Below are 15,283 nucleotides of genomic sequence, written 5' to 3'. Positions count from 1 at the left end.
GACACATACTTTAGATGATACAAGCTACAAATATCAAGCATCACCAGAATTTAAAGCAAAAACTCAGAATGATTAAATCAAACTTTGGTCATTGGTCAGCACCAATACCTCTACACTTATCTGGGTTGAATATAATGAAAGTCCAGTGAAATTTATCTGGAGCCCAATAGCAAAAACATGTTTTATCTCTAAAAATGTACTAAATGACCCACCAAGTGAGTAGGTACCATCCTTATAAAATTGTGTTTAGTACCTTGTTTGGTGAATATATAGAAGCCAGTGAAAAGAAGCATCTCTGGTATACAATGTAGAAAGAAATTTTTAAAAAAGTAGGAATTATGATAGGAAGATCATGTGAATTCCTAGGGAAAGAATGACAATCGAATGAGGAAAATCACACCAGAATCACATGGGCACGTCAAGAAAGGGGAGTCAGAGATAAGGGGTAAAGACTGCTGTATTGTACAATTGTGACATACTGGATTTTTACCTTCCAAACAGCTATCTGTCTGCCCCCATCTCACACTTTTTCCATATTAAATCATACTACTTACAGGAGAAAAAAAGAAACATGCTAGAAGGTTTTTATTAAGCACACTACTGTATTTGTTTTAATCTTTTTCTCAGAAAAATAACTGTTAGCAATAAAGTGCCTTCATCAGAGAAAAAGTGAAGGAGCTATTATTTAAGGAAAACATTTTTCTTAATTTTGTTTTTTGAAAATATACTGGTTAGTGCAAGCTGAGAATTTGCTTGCATGATAGATTTGTATATTCAGTTTGTTTAAATAAACATCAATCATTTATCCCATTTATGTACAGCATGTGAGAAAAATGATGCACTGCCTTCCTCTCTTGCTGTTCCGTCCCTTACTCCACTCTGCTTTCTGGGAGCATGCATCAAGATAGCCACTCAGTGAGTAAACCCCCTGAGATCAGAAAACATGCCTGTGCTTTCACTGGCATCTATTACCAATTCTTGAATACAGCATCATGCATACAGTGAGTGCTTGGATTTGCCAGAACTATAAAAGCCCAGAGTCACAGCACTCTCTTGGGATCACTTTATTTGTCTTAAGTGGGAGCACTAAAAAACATTCCTCAATACAAATTCCCTCCTAGTAGCAAAACCTTTAGAGAACTATGACCTTGCAATACCAGTTCTTTACTAAAATGAATAAAACAGTTATTAGCCCTTCAAGACTAAATATATAAAAAAAAATTGCTTTTCAAAGAGAAAACTGATTTTTACTTATAGCTCCAACCACAATACAATTCATTTAGGCAAAAATCGGTCTTCTCACATGTATGTTCCCTGTTCTATCTCTTAAAATATCACTTATTTACTACGTTATTTTATCTATTTCATATGTTTTCCTCAGTAAACCATAAGTTCTTTGCAGGAAATGTCCATTTTATTAATTTGTATAATTCCAGCTGAATAGAGTATCTGATATAGTCACACATTTATTTATTTATAGTCTTTCCACAGGAAAAGACCTATAGCATCTTATGAAGCATATAGAATATAAATAAGAATAAGTAGGCAAAAACACAGACATTTTTATTGGCATAAAACAGTGTCAATAATATTACTAATCCAAAATGTGCACTACAGGACAAAATTTTTTCAACTGTAGGTTGTTAACTCATTATTGGGTTATAAAATAAGTTCAATGATCTGGTCCAGCATTTAAAAAATTAACTAGAATAACATACAATAGACCATGTAAGAGTACATCGTATGTAATACATGTAAATATCATTTATAGCTGGTTGTGTTCCAAGAATTAGGAAAACAGAGCCATAAATCAAAGAGTTCTTTTCTGTATTATCACACTTCGACTGTTTCATAACTCATAATGACTAAAAGAAAAAAATTTACTGTCCAAAAGATTATAAATATTTCTAAAGACAATATTTCTTAAGAAGTTTCTTCTGAGGATCTTTATAAGAAGGTCCCTGTATAAAACAATCTGCCATAGCCTTAAACAGATCCTTTCGGTTGGTACCATTCTTCATATCATAATTTCTCTAAATATAAAGTTCTCTGAAACATAAAAACCTTAGCTTTTCTTTTTCTTCTATAAAATTTCACTTCTACAATTATTTGAGATTGCATGTCTATTTTGTAACTCCTAAGAGATTTGTTTCTGTCTTTTGATTCTGTAGCTGCAGTTACTTGTTGTTCCTGACCAGGTAAAATTGCTATAGGCATGGAAGGCTTCGCTTAAATGCTATTCTCACAAGGACACAATCTTGGGGTTATCATTCTGTTTTCATCTTTCATCACTGTTCATTTCCAATCAGCTAGTAAATCCTACTATGTTACCTTCTCAGAGTTTGTTATAACCACACAGTCTTTCAACTATGCATTGCCCTTATCAATGGTTCACTTTTTTCTATGACATTGATCATAGAACTTTTATGCCATCCAATCTATACCATCTCTGTTACATATTTCACTCCAGTGATGAATTTCTTTTCCTCAAACTTTAAATTATTTCACTCCATTTCTCCACTTTATATCTTCAAATTATTTCAACTTTCTGTTTTAAACTTCAATAATCCTATCTTATATTTCCTGCCTTAACTTTACATTATGTGAAAAACTTTAGAAGTGTGCCTTTTTCCTATCAACTATGTAACAAACTTTAGTCCATCCCCCAAGTCTTGCTTCTCTTTAGATATTCCCTAAATACCATAACTTCCTTTCTTCACACATCATTTTCTTGCTCTAAAATGACCTTTGCCCTCCTCTGTACTCCGTGAAGCCAAGTTCAAGGGCCACCTCCTATAATGGCCTTCCTAATTTCTCTTCTTTTCTAGTTTAGAATTAACATTCATTGTTTGTATGTCATTAGCCAATTAATCACCTACTGTCTCACAGTGCTATTTAGTCTTTCATGTGTTTCTTTGCAAAACCTTTTACCCTATTTCAAATCTCTTAAAAGGAGTATCTTCTGTAGGGCCTAATAGTACAAAGGGAAGTAAGCAGTAACTGCAAAATAAATAGTTGTTGAAACCAATTGAATAAATAACATATTAGATTTTATAACATTTTACAATTTACAAAATGCCATATAAAATTAAATGTTATTCTTTACGTAACTGAATAATTTTAATTAGTATTTTCTTTCTTTTTTTTTTTTGATTTATCTATGTTCTGTTCTTTATTGCTATGTACATACCTGTTAAAACTATATAAGAATTATGTCACATCATCTTGGGTTGCACATTTTTCAGTTAACATTCAAAGTTATTTTCTGATTTAACCTAGTCATTATAATTATGTTTAGAGTTGTGTGAAAAAATAGCTTACCAATATCATAAACTTTCAGCCACTAACTAAAAATTGGTATTTCCTTAAATTATACCTTCTGGGAATATTATGCACTCTTCACATACTTTGGTTTCAACTATTCCAAACACCCAGGACAGTAATGTTTGATTGGATCCTAAAAATAACTTAATTTAATCTTTGCTGTCATGATTCAGATTTCACTGATGTGGTGACCACTGACCTTAAAATTACCTATTCCTAAAATAAGATTACTTTAGAAACTGAAGGTCTGCTTAAATAAATTTCATTCTAATGAAACTTTTGTCATTCTATGCCAAAATAATTACTTTTGTCTTGCTAACTGTTTTTTCCTGCTAACATATTAGGATATTAAAAAGGTTCTACATAATTTTATGAATTTCATGAAAAGTCAAAACTGTTACATTATTTTTCTCCTTTCAAAAGTTTTACCAGATAACCGTACCTACCTTGAACATTGTGATATGACATTTGATTGATCTCAGATTAAGTACAATTTTAATCAATTTGCCAAATATGCTTTATGTTTCTATAATATTATTAGCTACACTACCAGATTTTATCAGTTTTAGTTGTACTATAAAATCTCTTCCTCAGTATCAGGGTTTAAGATCTAATATTAGCTCAATGAATTTAAATTCAAATAGGTAAGTATGTATGGAATTATTACCATGTGTCAGGCACTATTCTGTGAATAGAACCAAAACAGCACAATTGAACTCAGTTTAATGAGAGAGTCAATCAACTGAGTGTATTCTAATATAATTTCTAAATAGAAGTGGTGCATGGGATTTTCTAATAAGTGAAGGGAAGGCAAATGGTCCAAAGATGACTTTAGAGTTTCAATACTTATGCTGGATCTGTATGAATGAGCAGAATTTTTGTCAAGTAGAAAGAGGAAAAGAGGTTCACAGATAATAAGGCAAAAAATAAAGTATATTCTCTGAGAAGTATAAAATATTATTGTGGTTTGAGAAGAAGTTCTATGCATTAGAGTGGGTGGAATTAGAAGGGAGGCATTAAAGAAAACAAGATAGGGTTATTGGGATCAGATTGTGAAGATGACTCAGCTATGGTAAGTTTGACTGAAGGCAGTGTAAGGCCAAGAGATATATATAAGCAGAGGAATGAAATCATGAAGAATGGAGTTTAGGCTATAATTCTAGAATCCGTGGACAAAACTAATTCAAGGGGGTAAGAAAACAGAAGAGATGAGTTAAGACAGTATTAGCCAATGAAAGAAAGGTAATTGTTTCGACAAAGGTAGTGATTGTAAAAATGAAGAAAAGGCGACAAATTAAAGAAACATATTGGAGGAAGAACCAATATGACTTAAACATATTGTGCAAGGATTTCAGGAAACTTTCAGCTTTTTAGGTTGGTGAAATAGGAAGGAAAAAGAAAAGATCTCAGTAAAAATGTCAGTTTTGCTATTATTGTTAAACTTGCAGGGTAACGATAAAAAATTTTCAGGGTAAACTTCTATCCATAGAAGCAAAGGAGAATTTGGAATAAATAATGAAGTCTGTAACGATTGTGTTCTGAGGGATCCATACTAATTTCAAGAAAAGAAAGATAAGGTGAAAGTATGACGCTTACTCATTTGCCAATTATTTCATAAGGTTGCAATGATTAAATAAAACAATCTGCATAATCTTTAAAATAGATAAATACCTTTAATTCCTATGGGAAAAATTTGTATACCACTGACAAAAATCAAGCCTCTTCAATACTTTTATTCAGTTTATAACAAATGAATGATGGCATATACTATCAGAAAGTGAATCTTATTCTATGATTAATTTTAAAGTGAGAGGGAAGAGATAAATGTACTAAAAGCTATGCAAATAGCCATCTCTCCATGCCTTCCATGATCATGAGTTTCTGTTACCCATAATTATGATTCATTTCCTTGGATACTCTAAGAGGTAAGATAGCTCCTTTTATTTCCTAATAGCAGCAGTGAAGCAAAATATTTCTAGTGTCTGAAACCTTCTGTTTCTGCACTCATTAGTGCATGTAATTAGTAGAAACCAGACACTGAATGATTTGACTGACATGTGTTTATTTTCTCTCCCACACACTGTGGGATCACAGCATGTAAGTAATGAAAGAAGAAATGTAATTTGCTACTATGGATGGATAGCAAGGCTATTTATTATCATACTTACAACTGGACCTGGTGGGCCCTGGGGACCTTCTCCTCCTTTCAGTCCAGATGCACCCTGGAAAAAAGTGAAAAAAAAAACAAAAAACAAAAACACAGAATATGAATCTATATGAACTGAATACAAATAGGAGAAAATGTATGATTGATAAAATGAAGATGCCATAAAATGCTTTTAGATGCAAATATAAATTTCTACATATATTGTAATAATCAATTGCATACACATGCATATTGCCTCTTACTCATGAATCTTTAGTTAATATCTGGTAAATATTCTTCTAATAAGAAATTTCATTCACATACTTTATCTATATTTTGATTATACCTGAGATCCAGGAAGACCTCTTTCACCTGGGAAACCACGTAGTCCTGCTGGTCCATCTTTCCCTGAGATACCTTGAGGACCAGGGTCACCCTAAAGAATATCATATATATTCATCAATAGACAGTAATTTCTACTCATGTTCCTACAAAAAAACAAATTATCTACCAACTGGAAGTAAAGGATGGAATCGGTTAATTATGTGAATATTGCGTGGAATGTCATACACATTAAAATGAACTAACCATTCCCTACATTTAAGAGTGTATATGAGCTAATGATTTTATAGTCAATGGAGATAACTGGCCTTATGTTATTGTTCAATAATGCCTTACAATACTGAATAAACTCACACTAAAATTTTCCTGACAAATTTTTCTGACATTCATTTAAATACTATAACCAAATTTATTTAGAGAATCCATGGATAAATATTGAGAAGCTACAGTGAAAAGTAAATAGAGGTTTTCAGGCAAGAGAATTCCTTGCACATGTTTTACCTTTGCACCTTCTTTTCCTGCAGCACCAGGAAGGCCTTGCTCACCAGGGGGCCCAGGAGGTCCTGGATGCCCACGTTCACCTATTGGACCAGTCTCACCAGTTGGACCCTATATTGGAGACATGAAACCTCATTACTTTGCTCTTTTATTTTTGGTAAAGATAACATAAACTCAAAACTAAATCTTAATCCCTTTCACAAAAGTTATATTTCTCATATAATTTTACCATTTCCTACAAAATACTTCCTATAAGCAGAGAAAGTAGCATATCTGGCAAGAGTCTAAACAGATATGTGGGATGTTAGTTAGAATATGAATGCTCAGGGGAAATACCAAATGAAGTCCAAAGGGATATTTTCTTCATTTAATAACAGAGTCTTTTAGTTTGAGGTGAGTTCAAGAACTGTTAGAAACCATGTCAGTTAGTTACATCCCATCCTCTCTTCTTAGGAGTAAGTAGGCATTGGTACCACATTGGTAACTACTCAACAAATCACTGCTTGATAATAAGCCTAGAACCCCTGAAACCAAAACGGCCAAACTAGGTCTGCTTGGAATTTGCAAGGACTGGAGACCTTCCTACTCTTAATCTATAATCGTTTGACAAAGTCTAGGGAATGTTCCAGGGGGATCTTGATGGTAGCGTTTGGACTGGCAGTTCCTCCAGGATGAATGCTATAACAAATAGCCAGTTGCCTTAAATTGCTGCAAATGCCAAAATGAAAAATGTCAGGTCATTTGTGTGTTCCCTGGGTAGTGCTGCTTTGTGATGCTAGTGTTTAATAAGCTTTCAAGTGTAAATAGAGAATGGTGACCAGTTGTGCTATATCTCCACTTAAATGAAGGATTTAAGTTAAAGATATACAAAGGGAAACTTTCCATATTCTAAAGTTGTTAAAGAGTGGAATGTTTTACTGAAGTTGCTTACAGAATAGAGTTCCCTGTCATTTTTCTAAAAATGCAACAGACTTTACATCTTGACGATGAATAAAAAACGTATCTGCCCAAAATTTGTGTGTGCATTTCTAGGTTTAAAATCCTTTAATTATGTAATAACCAAAAATCCTTAGCTTATCATTAATGAGTAAACACTTCCCCCCACAACACTTTTTCTTAAATATGAACACAGGAATTTCAACAGTAAGAAAACTGATCCAAATTGAATGGCTATCGACACAGAAACAAAAACGAGATTCACATGACAATATATTGAAATCAATATTATTCCAATTAAACCATATCCTGTGTCCTACCATGAAAATATTATTGCATTTGAAACAGGAAATTGGATTTTTTTTCTTAAAAGGACCAATAAAGAATAATAATTCAAATGAAGTTGTATACTCGAAAAAAAATCTGGTATTTTTATGCCTTAAAGTCAGAGAGGAAAGAAAACACAAGTCTCAGAAGCTTTCATGCCTGCATTAGACAGATGAATTTTAAAAAGGTTAGAGGTCCAGAAATTCTCAGTTAAGCCCCATGATGTTTACATTCTACCTGGACTTTATTTCCATTTCTTTTAATGGATATTAAATGTTAAAGGAAATATACTTGTAGTTAATTTTATCATAGAAAATAGTTATGAAGTTTTTTGAAATGGAAAAAAATAATGTTTTGGATTATTTTTCAAATTAAATCTAATAAGCAATAAAAAGGAAACCTTCAGCAAAGAAAGCTTTAATATTTACTTGTTACTAAGTTTCCTTTCTGAAGGAGCAAACAGATAACATTTCCCTTCTTTTAGGATACTTCCTCAATAATTAGAAAGTTTCCTACAAATAGTTTTTTTCTATTTCAAACAACTAACAACCAAATGTCACCAAAAGTACATTTACATTTACATTTAGTATCTATGAACAGAAATGAAAAGAGAATCCAACCAATTCCAAAATACATCATTTTTGTTTTTAACATATATTTTTAAAAGAAGACAAAGTTTTTGTTTCTCTAGGTGTGTATGTTTGGATGTGTGTGTGTATGTGTGAGTTATACAGAATTGAGAAGTTAATTATAGTCTGAGAAATGGCTATTTAAAGCAATTGAATAATTAAAACACTTACTAAACTGCTCTTTGCTCTTTTGCTATAATTTGTTTTTAGCAAGGATAAAATGTGTAAACTAAATGTGTCTCTGCCCTCTCAATACCCTTTGCCAGATAATAAAATATTATTTTCTATACCTATGAATTATTCTTTATAGCTAATTAATACTACAATTCAGAATATGACACCAATTTTTGAAACTCTTTCTGTCAAAGAAAATGCTATCTTGAAAATGCGACCTGTCTCTGCCATTATTTTACATATAACAAAAATCAAGCTAATATATTATTCCCAAGTGAATAACTGTTGTGAAGATAAAAATCTTAAGAAATATGTAATACATTACACATACTAAAGTTTTAGAATGTTTTGTATTCAAAGCTTTGTATTCAACTTCTAATATATTGTACTTCTAAATCTAATTCATACTTGAGAGACATAAAGTCTCTTTACTTGTAACTTGAAATTCTTGGAAAACCTATTTAATAAAGCATTTTTATTTTTTAGCATAGAGTGTACTGGTCGAGATTTAGTGTTAAATTCATTGTGAATTTTCTGATTTATTTTCATTATTTATTGCACTCTTCCCTTTTATTAACACAATTGAGAAATTGCTTTAGCTAAATAATGGCTTGCTGAAGTTCATGTGATATAGACAAGTTACATATATACGTAAATGTGATCGGAAATATAACAATACATCATATTACATAGTAATGAAAAAGAAAAGGTCTTACACAACTGAGGAAAGGTTAAAATATAAAAAGAGAAACAAATCCTGTCACCGAAAAAAGGTAAAGAGCATACCTGTGGTCCAACAACACCCCCTGGTCCCGGAGGGCCGGTCTTGCCTTGAAATCCCTAAAGAACCAAAATAAAATCTGTAATAGCTATGTAGGAAATAAAAATAAATAAAAGTCTATGAAATAACTAAATAAATCACATTAAAAGGAAGTCACATTTCACCAGAAAATATTTACTTTGAAACCTTTAAATATGAGTTATGTTACAGTTCTGTTTAAAATTCTTAATTTGCCACCTTCTTTATTTCACTCAGTAGTTCAGTGATTTTATTCAATAAACTTAAACAAGAGAATAACAGGATGAAGATGGGGCAAAAGCATCTTAAATTTGTTTCACTGGACAAACAATAGACAGAATTTTAACTTAGAAACATTTATGAATGAAATAACTGATGATTTCGGCATTCTTCAAAATAGCCCACCAAGCCCATATGTAGGGCTAAATCTATAGTCTATGGTATTACATATTTCTTTTTACTGCATTCCAACAATCTCATAAACTAAATAAGATATAAAATTAAATTTATAAAAAGAGTGCTTTGAATGGTGAATAATCATTTCAGCATTTTATTAGCATGCTCTTTCTTAAAAGCCAAAAGAATATAATTACAAATGCACTGTGCAAATAATGCAGTTATTAAAATAAAATCTGGTAGATGAGAGCAGAGTGTGTCACTAAACAAAGTCTTTGGGCATGTATTCTAGTGTTCTTATTTCTGTTGAGTCCTTGGTTATTCATTCTGCATCACTGTAATATGATTGGCAAATATCTTATGGGAGTAGCATTTAACAAACTTTGAAATAGATATAGAATACTGGGGAAAAACTTTCTAAACAACAGAATTAAAGCAAATAGATTTTGTGAAAGCCTTATTTAGTGTAGCATCTAAGCAGATTGACAATGATAAGGTTAGAAACAAAGGAAAGAAACTAGTAGTCATGCATTTGTAGCAAAACCTTCCAGAAAACTATGTTTGAATTATTTATGCTAGGTAAGAGGAAATAGGTAAAAAGAAAAATAATCTGCATGTGTAATTCTTGTAATTGATGGTATAGGAAAATTAAACAGATTTCTCTTATTTTTTGACTGCATTAATTCTTAAGATCATCAGGGGTGCACTCAAGCTATATTACCAATGGTAAGCCACCAATCAACTCAGGGCCAAATATCATAGAATTTCATCTAGCAATTTATAAACAAAATAGCAGCTTGACTATTTAATTTCAGCCTTTCAACACTGATTTGTTTGGAAATCTGTATACCATATATATGTATGTATATAGGCATATATATGTCTATATGTGTGCATAATGTGTGTGTATACACACATATATATGTATATATATTGTGTTTGTGTTTGCTTTTCTGAGAGCTAACAGCTTGCTGTTACTCTTACCAATTTGTTCCCAGAGTTTAATACCACATCCTACCTACTCCTTGAATTGTCTCAAATTCCAAGACCACAATTATAGTCTATATGTTGACAATCAATCTACCTTCCCCTCACCCTACACCCCAACTGCCCAAATTATTTCTCAACTTTTGATCTGTGCTGAGACCCCAAATTTTTTAATAACTGTCTACTGGACATTTCCAATTTTCCAATTGTATGTCATGCTCTGTCCTCAAAACTAAAATTCTCAACATTGAACTCACTGAATTATTCCTCTCCTTTGATTTTCCAACTGCCTCTCCCTTTATAAATGGAGTACCTTCAAATTCCTGGACTTCCCTCAGTTCTCAGACTCAATCAAATTCATTGAGTCCTAGAGTGTCAAGTCAGAAACTCTCTCAAATACAGCTTCTGTTCTCTGTTCCAGTGAATCTGTCTTAATTCAAACTGTAATATCTCTTTCCTGATCTGCTGCAGCATTTTTCAAATCAGGTTCATTCAATTGTCCACTTTATCCAGAATCACCATCTTACAAAAGCAAATCTATTTTACTCATTGCTAAGCATACATCAAGCAATATCTGTCATAAAGTCCTACAGAATCCAGTTACATCTGCTTACTCCATTCTTCTGCTTTGTCTAAAAAAATGTGCCCTAAATTCTACCCATGCTGATATTCTCACTTTTCTCTGAATATCCACACACCACACTTTCACACAGGCTGTTCCTTCTGCCTGAATTGTCAGTGTTTTGATGACCAACTCTGGATTGTCAGTGTTTCGATGCCTAAGTCTGATGTGAAGATGTAAATGGAATTCTGAACTTAAAAAAAAACAAAACAAATTCATGAGTTTTATTGTTTCCTTAGTAGCTATAAGAACAAGACTAGCATACAAAAATGAATGTAATAATAGTTAATGATACAAAAAGCAATGCTTAATTGAGGGAACTCTTTGGGGAAAATTTCAACCCAGGGTTGCATGCATCCAACTCATCCTAAGGGGAAATAGGAAAAGCTTGGTTGCAAGCACGTCATTGTAGGTAATGGATTTAGTAGGAGCCAGATGTCAACATTTTCCATATGATTCAAGTATCTAATAAAATTTGACCCAAGGGACCTTACAAATTACATACAGAAAATCCCAGAATGGAGTGTGTATGTTCAATATTGCTACATAATAAGACTACACTTGTTATTTAATTGTTGAATAACCTAAATGAAATTATGGTTTTCAAAATTCCTGGAAACAGAAATTAATTTGATGCATTCACAGGTAATTAGAAAAAGCTGTTACAGAAACCAACAGAAATGTAACACCTATTCTGAAAATCTCTAAGGGACTGCATAAATTTTTGAATCAATGCAGGATTTGACTATGCATTTCTGAGAAAAATATGGATTGTTTCAATAGAATAGAAAATATTTCTGGTGGTCTTAAAAATCTCATAATGTAAGACATCAGAATGAACCTTCAATTCAAGGATTTCTGAATGGGGACAGATCTCAAATATAACAAAATAATTTCTTCTTTTAAATAAAATTATACCCAGATAGAAAAGCACAGCTGCTTTAGATTTTGGCTGTTGTACAAGTTAATCTTCTGAGTCATAGTCAGCACAGAATAAGATGAGAAAGAAATGTCCTAGCTGTACAGCGATTCAGTATTGCTCTTAAAAGTTGAGCAGAAATCCGGAATATAATTTTCCAGAAATAATTCTAGCCTTTGTCTATGAGAAACTGTTAGATGGACCCATACATCCTAGAAGCATTAGTTAATACGCTATTAGTTAATATGCAATTTTCTTTGTTTACATTTAAATGTTATATAGTATATAACATTTGGTTAGAGGCAGAAGCTTTTACTTAAACTGAAGAGAAAAGGGATTTTCTAAAGTTATTCTCCAGTTATCCTTTCCTCATAGACATTTGGGAAATATTCTAGAGTTATTCCCATGAAGTAGCACACACAATGATTTAGTTAAAAATGATTGGCTGCAAGATTTGAATAATAATACATTTGTACATTTAAGTATGTATTCTCCTTTACAGAGTTTAATTTATGCCCCTCTTACAGATGTCATCTCCGGAAGGAAACTCAATTTTACTCTTTGGGCTCAATAAATCATTCTTGATTCTGCTTTTGAATAAATCCTTCTTGATTCCGCTTTTGAAAGCCAAAGCCTTGAAACTTCCAATCTGACTAAAATTAAGACGCTGTTAAACTAAGAGTTGTCACTTGGTCAGGGAAACAGGAATTGGGTTGCTGCTGACAGATTTTTTCCCCGCAGCAGAAAATTCATCATGTTTTTAGATTTGTTATTACTTACTGCATTGTAACCCCACATATGTCAATGCTGGCAGAAGGCCCTAAAAATTATTTTAAACCACCTAGTCATTGGTTGTTTTGGCTGTGGTTTCCTTAAGAAATCTGGTTAAAATTAATCAATGGTGAGAACCAAGAATTGATTCCAGGGAAACATGCCAATCTGGAATGATTTCTTATTAGACTAACAACCCACTGGGATAGCCAGGCACAGGCTTTGTGACAGTGGTAAAACAAGTAAACAAACAAACCCACCAGGATCCTTTAACAGCAGTTGAGCTGGCAGGAGGGTGAGTTTCTCATTCTGCCCAAATAAAATTCATTTACATTTTCCACTTACATTTTCCTACTCAAGGTGAGAGGATGCATTTGATATTTGGTCCAGACCAATTATAGCCTTACAGTTCCAAATTCAGCAAATGTTTCATCCCTTAGTTGAGGCTAAAAGTATTTTATATTATTTGTATGGCTTATTGTAATGTGTTTTCTTTGGAGAGCAGGGGTAGGGTGGGGTGAGAGGGGGTGGAATGTATCTGTGATCAAAGACTTCAGTGAAGCAGTTTTTTTTTTTTTTTTATTTTGAAATAAATTCAAAGTTACATGAATAGTTGCAAAAACAATACTAGCCCCATACACAGAATTCCATCATACCCTGGCCCCCTCCCCCGATAGCTCAATTCACCAACTTTAACATGCTGTCACATCACTATTTCTTTCCCTCCCTCCCTCCCTATCTATCATCTATCATATATCTCTCTGTCTTCTGAACATGAGAGTTAGCTGCACACATCCTTGAACATACACTATAATTCACATATGTATTTCCCATGAACAAGAACATTGTTTTATGTAATTCCATTAAGCACAGCTAAGAAGTATAAGAGATTCAACAATGATACAATGCTTACATTCTATATTTCCTTTTCCTTATGTCTCAACTGTGTCCCTTTGAGCGACCTGTCCTCCACCCTCCAATCCCATCCAAGTTCATCCTTAGCATTCAATTGTCGTCTAGTTAGACCATCTTTTTTTTTTTTTTTCCTTTTTTCAATTGTGGAAACATATATACAGCCTAAATCTTCCCATTCCACCCCCTCCCTAGCCTTCCATTAGTGGGATTAATCACATTTAGAATGTTGTAATGCTCTTTCCCACCATCCATTGCTAGACACTTCTCTTCATCTCAAACAGCAACCCTACACTCCTTTCTTAACTTCCCATTGCCCCTTCCCCCATTTCTCTTAACCCAAACTCTAATTTCATCTCTATGGTTATATTCTCTGATAATTTCTTTGTGTTTACTGTGGGGCTTAAAATTAATCTCTTAAATCCATAGCAATCTTGTTTTTCTTTGATACCACCTTCCCTTCAGTAGGGCACATAAACTATGTTCCTATACCCCTTCATTCCCCCACCTCTATATAGTTGTCTAAAATTACATATTTTACATTGAGTTCAAAACCACTAATTTGTCCTTAGAGTTTGTGTATTTTTTATCATGTAGGAAGTAAATAGTGGAGTTACAGTTCAAAAATTATTGACTTCTATTTGTATTCCACTGTGTTTGGAGAATGTTCTTTGAGTATATTCAATTTTTTTTTTTTTTTTTTTTAATTTCTTGGGGCTTGTTTTATGTCCCAGCTTATGGTCCCTTCTGGAGAAAGATCTGTGATCACTAGAGAAAAATGAGCGTCCTGGTGATTTGGGATGTAAGGTACTATATATGTCTGTTAAAATTATCTATATCTCTTTCTCCTTTCTTTGTCTCTCTGTTGGTAGGGCTTCCTTTAGAATCTGAAGTAGGGCAGGTCTTTTATTGGTAAAGTCTCTCAGCATTTGTTTGTGAAAAATTTAAGCTCTCCTTCAAATTTGAAGGAGAGTTTTGCTGGATAAAGTATTCTTGGCTGGAAATTTTTCTCTCTCAGAATTTTAAATATGTCATGCCACTGCCTTCTCACCTCCACAGTGGCCACTGAGTAGTCACTACTTACTCTTACATTGTTTCCTTTGTATGTGGTCAATTGCTTTTTTCTTGCTGCTTTCAGAACTTGCTCCTTCTCTTCAGTATTTGAGAGTCTGATCAGAATATGTCTTGGGGTGGGTTTATTTGGATTTATTCTATTTGGAGTTTGCTGGGCATTTAAGCTTTGTGTGTTTATATTGTGTAGAAGGTTGGGGAACTTTTCCCCAACAATTTCTTTGAATACTCTTTCTAGACCTTTACCCTTCTCTTCCCCTTCTGGGACACCAATGAGTCTTAAGTTTGGACGTTTTATTTTATCTATCATATCCCTGAGATCCATTGCGATTTTTTCAATTTTTTTCTCCATTCTTTCTTTTGTTCTTTCATTTTCTGTTCTGTGGATTTCTAGGACACTGAGATGTTGTTCAGCTTCCTCTAGTCTTGT

The 15,283-nt window shown here is 33.0% G+C and overlaps 1 protein-coding gene across 1 annotated transcript in view; it reads right to left on the bottom strand.

Annotated features, from left to right (window-relative positions):
* Positions 1-15,283, bottom strand: part of COL11A1 (collagen type XI alpha 1 chain) — a 235,964-nt gene that overhangs the window by 83,522 nt on the left and 137,159 nt on the right. Inside the window, exons 38-41 of the mRNA XM_037815603.1 lie at positions 9,163-9,216; positions 6,314-6,421; positions 5,817-5,906; positions 5,493-5,546 (exon numbers count right to left, since the gene is read on the bottom strand). Of these exons, the coding sequence (XP_037671531.1) occupies positions 5,493-5,546; positions 5,817-5,906; positions 6,314-6,421; positions 9,163-9,216 (306 nt within the window). The remainder of the gene's footprint in view (positions 1-5,492; positions 5,547-5,816; positions 5,907-6,313; positions 6,422-9,162; positions 9,217-15,283) is intronic.

The sequence above is a fragment of the Choloepus didactylus genome, chromosome 2 (genome assembly GCF_015220235.1).
Source record: "Choloepus didactylus isolate mChoDid1 chromosome 2, mChoDid1.pri, whole genome shotgun sequence".
In the NCBI taxonomy this organism is placed as follows: Eukaryota; Metazoa; Chordata; class Mammalia; order Pilosa; family Megalonychidae; genus Choloepus; species Choloepus didactylus.
Note: the sequence above shows the minus strand (reverse complement) of the source record. Positions and strands in the feature narration are given on the sequence as shown.